The 14,786-nt window shown below is 45.3% G+C and overlaps 1 protein-coding gene across 3 annotated transcripts in view; it reads right to left on the reverse strand.

The window, feature by feature from the left end:
* Positions 1–7,769, reverse strand: part of DENND6A (DENN domain containing 6A) — a 72,120-nt gene extending 64,351 nt beyond the window's left edge. For 2 of the 3 annotated variants that reach the window (XM_034956715.3, XM_008964048.5), the window contains exon 1: positions 4,278–7,769. In XM_034956715.3, coding sequence (XP_034812606.1) covers positions 4,278–4,514 — 237 coding nt within the window. In that variant the 5' untranslated portion in view covers positions 4,515–7,769. The remainder of the gene's footprint in view (positions 1–4,277) is intronic. The other variant, XM_003811635.7, reaches the window with a different exon arrangement.
* Between the last annotated feature and the right edge of the window lie 7,017 nt (positions 7,770–14,786).

Below are 14,786 nucleotides of genomic sequence, written 5' to 3' on the forward strand. Positions count from 1 at the left end.
CTCCAGTATTAAGCTTCAGCCTCATTCCAGAAAAAGAGTTTGGCTAAAATCAGTACCATGGAAACCCAAAGTCAAGCAGAGTAACGGGGGAGCAGAAACTGAGGCCACTGCAGCACAAACCAGCTTCAGCATGGAGAAAAGAACAGACATGCAAAGACCAAAGACAAAAAAAAAAACACACAGCTCCAGAGACAAAGGCCTGGGGCTTTCCAAATCCCACAGGTTCATCCCTGCTTCCCACACACTTGGATTCCAAAAGACTGCCTGGAATCCTTACAATCACTGTCCCTTTACTTAAGTTTATTTGAGGTTTCTGTTCCTAACAATCAAGTTAATCCTTGACAGATACAAAATTATATAAAGAAAAAAAGTATTAACAAAAATGCCGAATATTAATAGCAGTTGCCTCTTAGTAGAATTAAGAGTGATATTTTCTAGTGTTTATAATTTCTTTTCTTTTTTTTGAGACAAAGTCTTGCTGTGTCACCAGGCTGGAGTGCAGTGGCCCGATCTTACTGCAACCTCCACCTCCCAGGTTCAAGCGATTCTCCTGCCTTACCCTCCCGAGTAGCTGGGACTACAGGCGTATGCCACTGCGCCCAGCTGATTTTTGTATTTTTAGTAGAGACGGGGTTTCACCGTGTTGGCCAGGGTGGTCTCGATCTCTTGACCTCGTGATCTGCCCGCCTCGGCCTCCCAAAGTGCTGGAATTACAGGCATGAGCCGCCATGCCCGGCCTAGTGTTTATGATTTCTTTACTTGCCAAGTTTTCAGCAATGAGTATGTTATTATTCACTCAGAAAAAAAAAAAAAAAAGAACTTGAATAAATAAGGTAATTCTGTATTCAGATAATTAAGGCTTTACTAAATAATTGGTAATTTCAAAGCTAAAAGTGAGGCACAGTATATCAAACCCAGGAGGTTTCAAACCTTGTTCCAGAGGACACTTTGATTCTGTGGTAATGCTTCCAGAGCCACTTCAGGGGAAAAGAAGCTCAGCACACCCCCTGCAGTCAACACCTTGTTCAGTTTCTTCCTAGCTCAAAGACCTCCTTAACCTCCTTCACTTAGGACAGGGCCTTAAAAGACATTTTATGCAAGCTGAACCACTCCCCCTTCTACTCAGGGCTTTAGCCAATTGTATCAGAGTAGGAACCTGCCCCAAACCAGGCCAGATTATCTTCCTCTGGCTTTGGAAGTGAGTTAAAGATTCACTCTTTTTCACTGAAGTGGCTAAAAACGTTAGCTTCTCACCTTAAAGATCAGAGAAGGGCTGGGCATGGTGGCTCAACACCTATAATCCCAGCACTTTGGAAGGCAGAGGCAGCAGGACAGTTTGAGGCTACAAGTTTGAGACCAGCCTGGGCAACATAGCAAGACGTTGTCCCCACAAAAAAAATTAAAAATAGCCGGGTGTAGTGGTGCATGTCTGTATTCATAGATACTCAGGAGGATCCCTCGAGTTTAGGAGTTCGAGGTTGTAGTGAGTTATGATCATGCCACTGCACTCCAATCTGAGGCAGACCATGTCTCTAAGGAAAAAAAAAAAAAAAGCCAGGTGCGGTGGCTCACGCCTGTAATCCCAGCACTTTGGGAGGCTGAGGCAGGTGTATCACTTGAGGTCAGGAGTTCAAGACCAGCCTGGCCAACATGGTGAAAACCTGTCTCTACTAAAAAAAACAAAAAAACAAAAAAAACAAAATTAGCTGGGCAGGCCAGGCGTGGTGGCTCACGCCTGTAATCCCAGCACTTTGGGAGGCTGAGGTGGGCAGATCACACTGGCAGGAGATCGAGACCATCCTGGCTAACACGGTGAAACCCCGTCTCTATTAAAAATACAAAAAATTAGCCGGGCGTGGTGCGGGTGCCTGTACTCCCAGCAACTTGGGAGGCTGAGGCAGGACAATGGCGTGAACCTGGGAGGCGGAGCTTGCAGGGAGACGGAGCTTGCAGGGAGCCGAGATTGCCCCACTGCACTCCAGCCTGGGCAATAGAGCAAGACTCTCTCTCTCAAAAAACAAAAATTAGCTGGGCATGGTGACATGCACCTGTAGTCCCAGCTACTTGGCAGGCTGAAGCAGGAGAATCACTTGAACCTGGGAGGTGGAGGTTGCAGTGAGCCGAAATTACACCACTGCACTCCGGCCTGGCTGACAAAGTTAGACTCTGTCTTTAAAGAAAAAAAAAAAAAAAAAATCAGAGAAGGGGAAGAAGGCAGTTTGCAGGGAGCATGAAATATAAACAAGATCTGCACACAAAAAAAGAGCAAAACCAAGAGGTTTCCCTGGTTCTGAACTCTAGCCATTTTCTGAAGCCCTACTAGGTTTATGTCTTAAATAGCTGGAAACCACATACATGGAACCACATACATGATTTCATCTTACTCAGCCTTTTCCTAGTGGAAAATTCACACTGTTCATATTTTTAAAAGATCCAGGAAGCAAAAGGTTAAGAACTCCTGACCTAGAAAAAACTCTATACAGTGGTATACACTATGGAAAATGAAATTCAAAATAAGTCCTTTAATAATTCACATTTTTGCAGCATCTCAAATATATTTTCTGCTTATTTGGTCAAAAAACATATTCACGTTATAAAGAATGTCCCAAATAATGAGAATCCAAAAGAATCTCCTTTAGCTATTTAAAAACACAATCAACTACAACAACCCATTCTTATGCTTTCTGGTTAAATTGTATCTTGCTGTACATATAACTTCAGGTTAACATGGCAAGGTGAATAATAAATGGCTTATAAATCTCTTACTCAAAATCTCTGGGAACTGTTTTTCTTACTTTAATAAGATAAAGAATTGCTCACATATTCACCCATTCTATCAAAAGTATTTATAGAATGCCACTAGGTGCCAGGCACTGCATTTGGCCTTATCAGCTACTATGATTAATTCTTGGTTCTCCTCTAAATTATTGCCTCAATCTACAAATACAGATTAGAGCACATCCTATTTGTATGCTCCGCAACTAACATAATGCCTGGTTCTTAGTGGAAACTTAATGTCGCTGAACTGTGTTACAATAAAACATCCAGAAGGCAGGCTGAATACGAAAGCAGTAGCTTCGCATTAAGAAAACTACTCCTAGCTAATTTTCTTAGTCAACCAGGCCACTACAGTATTAATGAAATCGAAATCTGTCACCAATACCAAAAAAAAAAAAAAAAAAAAACCAAAACAAAAACGTCTAAACAAACGCCCTTCTGATAACAATTTCCTTGGACACATGAAAACAAGCAATTCCTTATGCTAAAAAGACCTTCAACAACGTCAAGAATAGATGTTTCTAAAGCCTTTCGGTAAGGGGCCATACATAAGAATGGAAAAGTTGACTGATTGACAAGCAAATGATGTTCCCTACATTCATCTTGACAGTAGTTTCACACCAACTGTTCCAGAGGCAACATAAAAAAAATAACAGAAATGAGGCCGGGCACGGTGGCTCACGCCTGTAATCCCACCACTTTGGAAGGCCTAGGCGGGCAGACCACCTGAGTCGGGAGTTCGAGACCAGCCTTACCAAAATGGAGAAACCCCGTCTCTACTAAAAATACAAAATTAGCCGGGCATGGTCGCATGCCTGTAACCCCAGCAACTCGGGAGGCTGAGGCAGGAGAATTGCCTGAATCCGGGAGGCAGAGGTTGCGGTGAGCCAAGATCGCGCCATTGCACTCCAGCCTGAGCAACAAGAGCAAAAACTCCGTCTTAAAAAAAAAAAAAAAAAAAAAAGAAACAGAAATGAGGCACAAAAGGAGGAAAGGGAGAAAATGCGTGCTGAGATAAGCATTTCGACTCAGGCTGAGGGAAACGCTCAAACAGTTACTGCAAATGACTAAAACAATCTGAGCCTTAAAAGTTGGTTGTGCAAGTTCGGCTACTAGAGTTCATCATCTGTTATGGGCATTGTTCTTGAAAAAGTACCAAACAAACATCCTGCCTGCGGGCTTCTCCGGGTGGGTGCTACTAACCCTTTTAGTTAATTCTGTGACTCTGCGTTTAAAAGAAATAAAGAAAGAGTAGGATGAACATCAACAAGTATTTAGGAGGGGCCTAGAGAGAACTTTTCACCCCTAGCCGCAGCCCAAGATCCTCCCACGGGAAGTGCCGTAGGACCGCAGCCCGAAAGAGCGCGGGAGGGCAGACTGGCCACGCCCGGATGCGCCGCCGACAGGGTCCTGGCCGGTCAGCCCGCGGGCCGCTGGCTTTGCTGCAGCCGCCCCGGCGCAGGGGAGGAGCGCGGAGAAAGGGCGGGGCCGGGCCTCACCTCCACGGCCTGGCCCAGCTCCAGGTCGAAGCCCACCACACACACGCAGTGCAGCCAGGCGGAGAAGCCGTCCCAGCGCAGCAGGCCCCGGCCACGGCCATCGTCCTCTTCATCGTCCTCTGGCGCGCCTCCCGCCGCCACAAGGGCCGGCGCCTCGCGCCCCTCGGCCCCTGCCACCGCTTCGTCCAACGGCCTTCGAGAGCCGGGCCCCAAGCCCGCAGGGCCCCTCAAAGCCATCCGCCGCCCCCTGACTGTTCGCGCCGCCTCCACAGCGGACCGCGCCGCAGAGCGCGCTTGTCTCCGCGCAGGCGCAGACGCTGCTGTCGCAGCCGCTGGGGACCCACTCAGTCCGGGAGGGGCTGCGGGTCACGTGACCCTGGGAGCGGACGTGGGGACGTCACGCTGCCGCTTGTCTCGGATTGTGAAGCCGGTCCTGGCTTCCTTGTCTGAAAGCTCTTTGGGACTGAAATGGCTGTTTATGAATCCTTGTCAACCTCGTTCTCAGTCAACGACCAGGGAATAAATTATTCGTGGAATGACACCGTTCATAATTATTATAAGGTATTATTAAATTATGAAAGCGTAGGCCGGGCGCGGTGGCTCACGCCTGTAATCACAGCATTTGGGGAGGCCGATGCGGGCGGATCATCAGGTCAGGAGTTCGAGACCAGCCTGACCAACATGGTGAAACCCCGTCTCTACTAAAAATACAAAAAAATTAGCCAGGGGTGGTGGAGAGCGCCTGTGATCCCAGCTACTCAGGAGGCTGAGGCAGGAGAATCGCTTGAACCCAGGAGGCAGAGGTTACAGTTAGCTGAGATTGCGCCACTGTATTCTGTCTACCCTGGGCGACAGAGCGAGATTCCGTCTCAAAAAAAAAAAAAAAAAATATATGAACGCATAATGGTGACGGTGGCTAACATTGAACGCTTACTTTGTGCCAGTTGATATGCCAAGTACAAGTGCGAATACTTACAAATATTACCTTATTGAATCTTCACATAATCGCTAATAAGTAGACTATTTCTTTTTACAGATAAGGAAATGGAGGTCCTGGAGGTTACATGACTAGCCCAACAAGTATGACAACTCCGATATCGGCTTGCGGTTCACTCATTCAGTTTGCTGATTCAGAGATCTGTGCATTCACTCACCTGTTCCTTCTCCAGAAAGGCCTCCCCACCCTACCACCTCCTCCTTTCTTAGTTTGGCTGTCTGTGACTCACTCAACACACATCTCCAGACCTTTCTGGAACTCCAGGTTGGGCAGATTGGCCTCCACAGCAACCTGTGGATCTCTGAACACTGGGGCAAGGGCCTGGTCTCAAGCAGCTTCGTATTCTGAGATCAGTTTTTACTGATTATTGGACCAGCCAGGATACTAACTAGTATTTATTCAGCACCTACTATGTTGAGTATAAATAGCATAGTAAAAGTAGGAAACACACAATAATACCTCAACAGAAAAATGAGTAAACCAGCGAGGTGTCACGCCTGTAGTCCCAGCTTCTTGGGAAGCTGAGGCCGGCTAAGTTCAAGGAGGATCGCTTGAGCAGGAGTTCCAGGCTGCAGCGCGCTATGATCACGCCTGCGAACAGCCATTGCACTCCAGCCTGGGCAACAGAGCGCGACTGTGTCTCTAAAAAACAACGCAAAACAAAAAAACACTGCAGAACTTAAGCATTTTGCTGCACTGCCCAGTGAAATCCATTCCATTTGACAAATACTGCCCTCTTAACATTCTTAGAATTTTTTTTTGGAGCAAGTGTTAGCGTCCCTGTTTTCAAGGAGGTGGTCAAGTATGCACAGACATCAGTAGTGACGTTTGCTGGAGACTTCCTTTAGACAAAAATGAACTTAGGGACAGCACTTAAGTTAGAGGCCAAGTCTTTGGCCAAAGTAGCCTGCCATCCTACTCCAGAGAACTGCTGTGGTTAAAAGAGGAAAAACTGTATTCTGCGACCAAGTAAGGCTCTAAACCCAGTATTAGGAAAGAACAGTAGCCTTTTGTATTAGAAAGAACACTGGCGTGGAAGTCAAAAGTTCTGGATTCTAGTGCCAGCTAGAATCTACCACGATCGTGGTAGGCAAGCTGCTCCAAAACCCAGTTTCTGGTAAATGAGAGTGATGATTACTAACTCACCTCACTGACTGTTGGGAAAAGCTAAGCTATCCTAATGTACACATTTTACCAGATGCTACTTCATTATTAATTATTAATGATCTCAAAACACCAGTTGTGGCCAAGCACAGTGGGTAACACCTGTAATCCCAGCACGTTGGGAGGCTGAGGCGGTAGAATCACGTGAGTCCAGGAGTTTGAGACCAGCCTGGGCAACATAGGGAGGCCCCATCTCTTAAAAAAAAATTAAAAATTGCTGGGCATGGTGGCACACACCTATAATTCCAGCTACTTGAGAGGCTGAGATGGGAGAATCACTGGAACCCAGAAGGTTAAGGCTGCAATGAGCCATCACTGTGCTACTCTACTCCAGCCTGGGCAACACAGCAAGACCCTGTGTCAAAAACCAGTACCAAAAAAGAACATAAGTTGTTCCACAGGGCTGGTTATTCGACGCATAGACACAAACTGCGATTCTGTGAAGTGTTGCTTTATAATATTGGGTTAAGGAGAAGGTCAAGGCTGCAATGAGCCATCACTGTGCCACTCTACTCCAGCCTGGGCAACACAGCAAGACCCTGTGTCAAAAACCAGCACTAAAAAAGAACATAAGTTGTTCCACAGGGCTGGTTCTTCGACGCATAGACACAAACTGCGATTCTGTGAAGTGTTGCTTTATAATATTGGGTTAAGGATGATCTTGTCAAAATACAGTACCCTGAAAACAACATATTAGGAGAGCCAGAAGTTTCCAAAGAAAGAAAGCACACCAAAGCTCTAGAGAATTTTAAAAGTAAAAAACTTGTTTGGGGAGAAAAAAAACAAAAACAAAAAAAAGCATTACTTAAATCTTTATACACAGAAACAGAATAACCACTAGGGTAAACAAAGCAGCTATGGCTTTATTTCCCTCTACCTTCGTAACTTTGACATTCTGCCTTACAGTCTATTTTCACACAGTTTCTGTTGTTAATGGGAGCTGAGGAACAAGGTACTGACACCTTCTTATGGTTCATCAAAAGAACCTTTGACTCTGAAAGGATCTTGGATAGGATCATCTCTCCAAACTTCCTATTCATGGATCTTCTGACATTCAGTTAGCCAGCCTCTTTTCTAACACTCTCTATTAAAGTTAAGTCACTAGCCTGTAATCCCAGCACTTTGGGAGGCCGAGGCCGGTGGATCACCTGAGGTCAGGAGTTCCAGACCAGCCTGGCCATCATGGTGAAATCCTGTCTCTAGTGAAAATACAAAAATTAGCCAGTTGTGGTGGTGCACACCTGTAATCCCAGCTACTTGGGAGGCTGAGGTGGGAGGATCCCCTGATCTGGGGAGGCAGAGGTGACAGTGAGCTGAGATCACACCACTGCACTCCAGCCTGTGCGACAGAGGGAGACTCCGTCTCAATAAATAAATAAATAAATAGCTGGGCGTGGTGGCTCACGCCTGTAATCTCAGCACTTTGGGAGGCTGAGGCAGGTGGATCACTTGAGGTCAGGAGCTTGAAACCAGCCTGGCCAACGTGGTGAGACCCTGTCTCTACTAAAAATACAAAAAATTAGCCAGGTTTGTTGGCGTGCTCCTGTAATGCCAGCTACTTGGGAGGCTAAAGTGGGAGAATCACTTAAACCCGGGAGGTGAAGGATGCAGTGAGCCAAGATAGCACCACTGCACTTTAGCCTGGGCGACAAGAGCAAGACTCCATCTCAAAAATAATAAATAAATAAATAAATAAAGTTAAGTAACTACCTTTCAGAGCTACTATTTTCTGGGTGTTCATAAGGGCTAGAAAGTTCTTCCCTTTACAGAGACAAAATCAGCTACTTTGTAATACACACCCATTGGTCTAAGTTGTGCTTGCTGAGATTACATAGAAGAGTCCAACTCTTCTACATGATAACCCCGCGAACGTTTGAAAATAGTTATCCTACACCCACATGCCTTCTAGTTTTCAGGGTAACTACCCCACATCCTCCAACCGTTCCTCAAAAGATGTAGTTTCTAGGCCATTCATCATCCTGTTGCCCAACTTGGGCATACTCCAACTTGTCAACATCACTCTTACAGCCTGGGAGGAAACACCGTCCTCCAGGTATGATCTTAACATTGCAGAATGTACTCTGGGACTATTACTTTCCTTGTCCCAGCCACCAGGCTTCTTTTAATGCCAGTTCATATCACATTTACTTGTTTTGGCAGCCAGGTCACATCACTGGCTCAGGTTGTATTTACTGTCAACTAAAGCCCTGGATCTCTTTTCATGTGAGGAGCACTTAAGTCAGGGTAGACTGTGTTAGCCAAGAGCATGACTAGATTCATGGCTCTGCTGCTCTTCTAATATTACCAAGAACATGGAACACAGGATTAAAAACATTCCAAACTTCTCTACTCACCCCTAACCAAAATCCTGGCATTTCAATAGTTTGAACAGAAGAAAGAAAAAATTAAAGGTTGAGCATTAGACAATGGTGTGAATTGTGAAATGCATTATCAGGTCTCTGGGCTTAGTTTTACCAAAAGGACCCACAGGGAGTCCAAATGTCCTAGATATTTACCTAGATGGGCAGCCAGGGGACTTCCCTCTTGCACTTAAGGTAAATGCTGCCAGGGCTGCTGGGACATAACTATACTTGCGGTGGTGAAAAAAATACATGGAAATATACACAGAGGCCCAATACCAATGTGTTATCAATAGAACACTAAGTTTACTGCTGTACTTCTCTGGAAGACAAAGATGCTCAAATACAGATTTTGAAGGGAGGATCCAGCCAAAGAAAACTATAAAATGCACGATCAGGGCCAGACGCCGTGGCTCACGCCTTTAACCCCAGCACTTTGGGAGGCCAAGGCAGGCGGATCACTTGAGGTCAGGAGTTCGAGACCAGCCTGGCCAACATGGTGAAACCCCATCTCTACTAAAAATATAAAAATTAGCTGGGCATAGTGGCATCCGCCTGTAATCCCAGCTGCTCAGGAGGCTAAGGCAGGAGAATCACTTGAACCTGGAAGGCAGAGGTTGCAGCAAGCCAAGATTTCACCACTACACTCCAGCCGGGGAAACAGAGCAAGACTCCATCTAAAAAAAATAAAATAAAATAAAATAAAAAATAAAATGCACTATGAAGTTTTCCCAGGTTGTGACAGCTTTAAAAAATGGTGGTTAGGCCGGGCGCGGTGGCTCACGCCTGTAATCCCAGCACTTTGGGAGGCCGAGGCGGGCGGATCACGAGGTCAGGAGATCGAGACCATCCTGGCTAACACGGTGAAACCCCGTCTCTACTAAAAATACAAAAAATTAGCCGGGCGTGGTAGCGGGCGCCTGTAGTCCCAGCTACTCGGGAGGCTGAGGCAGGAGAATGGCGTGAAACCCGGGGGGCGGAGCCTGCAGTGAGCCGAGATCGCGCCACTGTACTCCAGCCTGGGCGACAGAGCGAGACTCCGTCTCAAAAAAAAAAAAAAAAAAAAAAATGGTGGTTGGGTGTGGTGGTGGCTCAGACCTCTAATCCCAGCACTTTGGGAGGCCAAGGCAAGAGGATTCTTTAAAGCCAGAATTATGACAGCACACACCTGTAGTCCTAGCTACTTAGGAGGCTGAGGCTGGAGGATCACATGAGCCCAGGAGGCCAAAGCAGCAGTGAGCTGTGATTGCACCACTGCACAGCCTGGGCAACAGAGTGAGATGCTGTCCCCTTGACCGTTCCAAAAAAAAAAGAAAGAAAGAAAAAATAATGAAGAGCTGTTTTTTTGTTTTCGTTTTTACATTCTTATTATTGATACAATGCCTGGCATGTGGCAGGCACTCAGTAAATATTTAATGAATGAATGAATGCACTTTATTTTATTATTATTTTTTGAGACGGAGTCTCCCTCCGTCACCCAGGTTGGAGTGCAGTGGCACGATCTCGGCTCACTGCAAGCTCTGCCTCCCAGGTTCACGCCATTCTCCTACCTCAGCCTCCTGAGTAGCTGGGACTACAGGCGCCCGCCACCACGCCTGGCTAATTTTTTTTATTTTTAGTAGAGACGGGATTTCAACGTGTTATCCAGGATGGTCTCAATCTCCTGACCTCGTGATCTGCCCGCCTCGGCCTCCCAAAGTGCTGGGATTACAGGGGTGACCCACCGCGCCCGGCCATGAATGCACTTTAAAAAAGCATCTTGACTTTGGGAGGCCAAGGTGGGCGGATCACAAGGTCAAGAGATCGAGACCATCATGGACAACATGGTGAAACCCTGTCTCTACTAAAAATACAAAAATCAGCCGGGCGTGGTGGCACATGTCTGTAGTCCCAGCTACTTGGGAGGCTGAGGCAGGAGAATCACCTGAACCCAAGAGGCAGAGGTTGCAGTGAGCCAAGATCACGCCACTGCACTCCAGCCTGGCGACAGAGCGAGACTCTGTCTCAAAAACAAAAACAAAAAACAAAACAAAAGCATCTTGAACTGCTCTTTCCTTATTTTACAGAATTTTCCTTTCACTGTCACTTGTATGAATACATGAAAAGTTAACATTAAAATGTTTCTTAAGTGTAATGCACTCTTAGCTTAAGAAAGTAAAGATAACACCCCACTTATTTAAAGGTTACTTTTTGGCTAGGTGCAGTGGCTCACACCTGTACTCCCAATATTTTGGGAGGCCAAACTGTGGGAGGAGTTAGAGACCAGACTGGGCAACATAGTGAGACTCCATCTCTACAAAAAAATTTAAAACATTAGCTGGGCATGGTAGCCAACACCTATAGCCCCAGCTACTTGGGAAGCTGAAGCAGGAGGATCTCTTGAGCCCTGGAGTTCAAGGCTGCAGTGAGCTATGATCACGCTACTGCACTACAGCCTGGGCAACAGAGCAAGATCCTGTCTCTATTAAAAAAAATAAGTAAAATAAAAATAAAGGTTACTTTTCCAACTGTCTGATGCAGTTAGCACTAGGAAGTGGGTTTAATAGGCTCAATATAAGCCAAAATGCAAAACGGAGACTATAATCAAATGCATACTCTTCAATCAAAGAGATGTGAGGTCTTCACTCATAAGTTATTTTGTCTAGGTTTAGACATAATTCTGGCTGGTCCAAGTGCAGTGGTGTTTACAACTAACTGAAACTAATTGAACACTACCAATTAGAGATTTCTTCTTCTTTTTTTTTTTTTTGAGACCAAGTCTTGCTCCGTCACCCAGGCTGGAGTGCAGTGGCGCAACCAATTAGAGATTTCTTTGTTCCTTTTCTACTCCCACTGCTTTGACTAGCCTTAAAAATAATAATAAATTTACACATAATTTTAATAGATTTACTTGTCTGGTTTCCCAGACTAAGAAGCAAATAAGAAGAACAAAGAGGTTGCTTGAGGCAGAGCATGACAAGAGCAGAAAACAAAACACCATAGGTTAATAGAATAGAAGGAAAAGATAAAAAGGAGTCAGAAAACAAAACTTTAGATGATGCACAGTAAATTAATAGTCTTTCCTTATGAGGCATAGAAGTGCCAGGAAATAGGCCAGGCGCAGTGGTTCACACCTGTAATCCCAGCACTTTGGGACACTGAGGCAGGCGGATCACCTGAGGTTGGCAGTTCGAGACCAGCCTAACCAACATGGAGGAACCCCATCTCTACTAAAAATACAAAATTAGCCAGCCATGGTGGCACATGCCTGTAATTCCAGGTACTCAAGAGGCTGAAGCAGGAGAATTGCTTGAACCCAGGGGGCTGAGGTTGCAGTGAGCCGAGATCATGCCATTGCACTCCAGCCTGGGCAACAAGAGCCAAACTCTGTCTTAATAATAATAATAATAATAATACATTAATTCCTTTGAACTGGAGCTGCAAGGTAAAAGAAAGAATAAAAATATAAAAATGTTTTTAAAATTCTTAAGTTTCAAATTATGTACCATTGTGAGTAGCATAATGAAATCCCAGGGTGGTCCATCTTGCCCAGGAAGTGAATCATCCCTTTGTCCACGGTATCCATGTTGTATATGTCCCCAACATTTTTCCACAGACCAGAATGGGGGGATGGTTTTCATATGATTCAAGTGCATTACATTTATTGTGCACTTTCTTTCTATTATTATTGCATTGTAACATATAATGAAATAATTATACAACTCACCATAATGTAGAATCAGCAAGAGCCCTGAGCTTGTTTTCCTGCAACTAGACGGTCCGATCTGGGGGTGATGGAAGACAGGGACAGATATCAGGCATTAGATTCTCCTAAGGAGCAGGTAGCCTAGATCCCTTGCATGCGCAGTTCACGATAGGGCTCGCATTCCTATGAGAATCTAATGCCGCTGCTGATCTGACAGGAGGCAGAACCCATGCGGTAATGCCAGCGATGGGGAGCGGCTGTAAATACAGATGAAGTTCGCTCACTGGCCCGCCGCTCACCTCCTGCTGTGTGGCCCAGTTCCTAAGAGGCCATGGAGTCCAGTACCAGTCCCTTGCCCGGGGGATTGGGGACCCCTGTTATATGCAACTCTACTGTCAGTCACTTAGTAGTTGTCTGCATTATCAGATCAACTGTTAACAGTATCGCAGTGCTTGTATTCAAGTGACCCTTATTTTACTTAAAAATGAATGGCCTCAAACTGCAAGAGCAGTGATGCTGGCAATTAGGATATACCAAAGAGAAACCATAAAGTGTTTCTTTTAAGTGAAAAGGTAAACGTTCTTTTTTTTTTTTTTTTGAGACAGGGTCTTGCCAGGCTGGAGTGCAGTGGCGCTATCATGGCTCACTGCAGCCTCCCAGGTTCAAGCAATCCTCCCAGCTCAGCCTACCAAGTATCTGAGACTACAAGCATAGGCCACCACACCCAGTTAATGCTTGCATTTTTTTTGTAGAGATGAGGTCTCCCCATGTTGCCCCGACTGGTCTCAAACTCCTGGCCTCAAGTAATCTTCCTGCCTTGGCCTCCCAAACTGGTGGGATTACAGGTGTGAGCCACGGTGCCTGGCCAAAAGTTCTTGACTTAATAAGCAAAGAAAAAACTCATATGCTGAGGTTGTTAAGATCTACAGTAAGAACAAATCTATCCGTGAAATTGTGAACAGTATTGTTATACTTGTTACATTTGTTATCAGTTATTAATCTATTACTGTGCCTAATTTATAAGCTAAACTTTATCATTATGATGTTTTATATATAGGGAAAAACTTAGTGTATATATGGTTTGGTACTATCTGCAGCTTTAAGCATCTACTGGGGGGCCTTGGAACATATTCCCTATGGAAAAGGGGAAACTACTGTATCTATTCTATGCCTGTGTGACCATTGTATTTTGGAAGCACATAGTTATCTGATTCAGAAGATCGTAGCTGGAGAGGAATTTTGTCTTAGGTTGACTCTGCCTCAAGTGTCACTCATATCTGATTTAGACGGTATTTAAATAAGTGTTTCAACTTCAGGTAGAGTTGGTGGTGGAACAAGATAAGACTTTTTGAGTTATTGGGATGGAATGGATTTTTTTTTTTTTTTTTTTGAGACGGAGTCTCCCTCTGTCACCCAGGCTGGAGTGCAGTGGTGTGATCTCCGCTCAAGGCAACCTCCGCCTCCTGGGTTCAAGCGATTCTCCTGCCTCAGCCTCCTGAGTAGCTGGGATTACAGGCACGTACCACCACGCCTGGCTATTTTTTGTATTTTTAGTAGAGATGGGGTTTCACCATGTTGGTCAGGCTGGTCTCGAACTCCTGACCTCATGATCCACCCGCCTCGGCCTCCCAAAGTGCTGGGATTACAGGCCTGAGCCACTGCACCTGGGGGAATGGATGTATTTTTGCATGAGAGAAGGACATGAATTTTGGGGGACAGGAGTAAAATGTTATGAACTGAATGTTTATGTTCCCCGAAAATTCATACATTGAAGCCCTAACCCGCAATGTGATGGTATTTGGAAGTGAGGTCTCTTGGAGGTCATTAGGTTTAGATAAGTTCATGAGGGTGGGGGTCCCCCCATGATGAGATTAGTGTACTTACTAGAAGAGGAATAGAGACTAGAGCTTGCTGTCTCTCCACCATGTGAGGACACAGTGAAGAGGCTACCATTTTCAAGCCAGGAAAACAGGCCTCACCAAGAATCGAATTGCCTGGCACTTTATCTTGAACTTCCCAGCCTCCAGAGCTGTGAGAAATAAATACATGCTGTTTAAGCAACCTAGTCTGTGGAATTTTGTTAGGGCAGCAGAGCTGACCAAGACAGCCATTATCCATTATTCCCTTTCTCCTTAGTAATGCAGGCTGGCCAGGCACAGTGGCTCATGCCTGTAATCCCAGTACTTTGGGAGACTGAAGTGGGAAGATCACTGGAGCCCAGGAGTTCGAGACCAGCCTTGGCAACATACTGAGACCCTGTCTCTAAAAAAAAAAAATATATATATATATATATATATGTATGT

This window comes from Pan paniscus, chromosome 2 (genome assembly GCF_029289425.2).
Source record: "Pan paniscus chromosome 2, NHGRI_mPanPan1-v2.0_pri, whole genome shotgun sequence".
In the NCBI taxonomy this organism is placed as follows: Eukaryota; Metazoa; Chordata; class Mammalia; order Primates; family Hominidae; genus Pan; species Pan paniscus.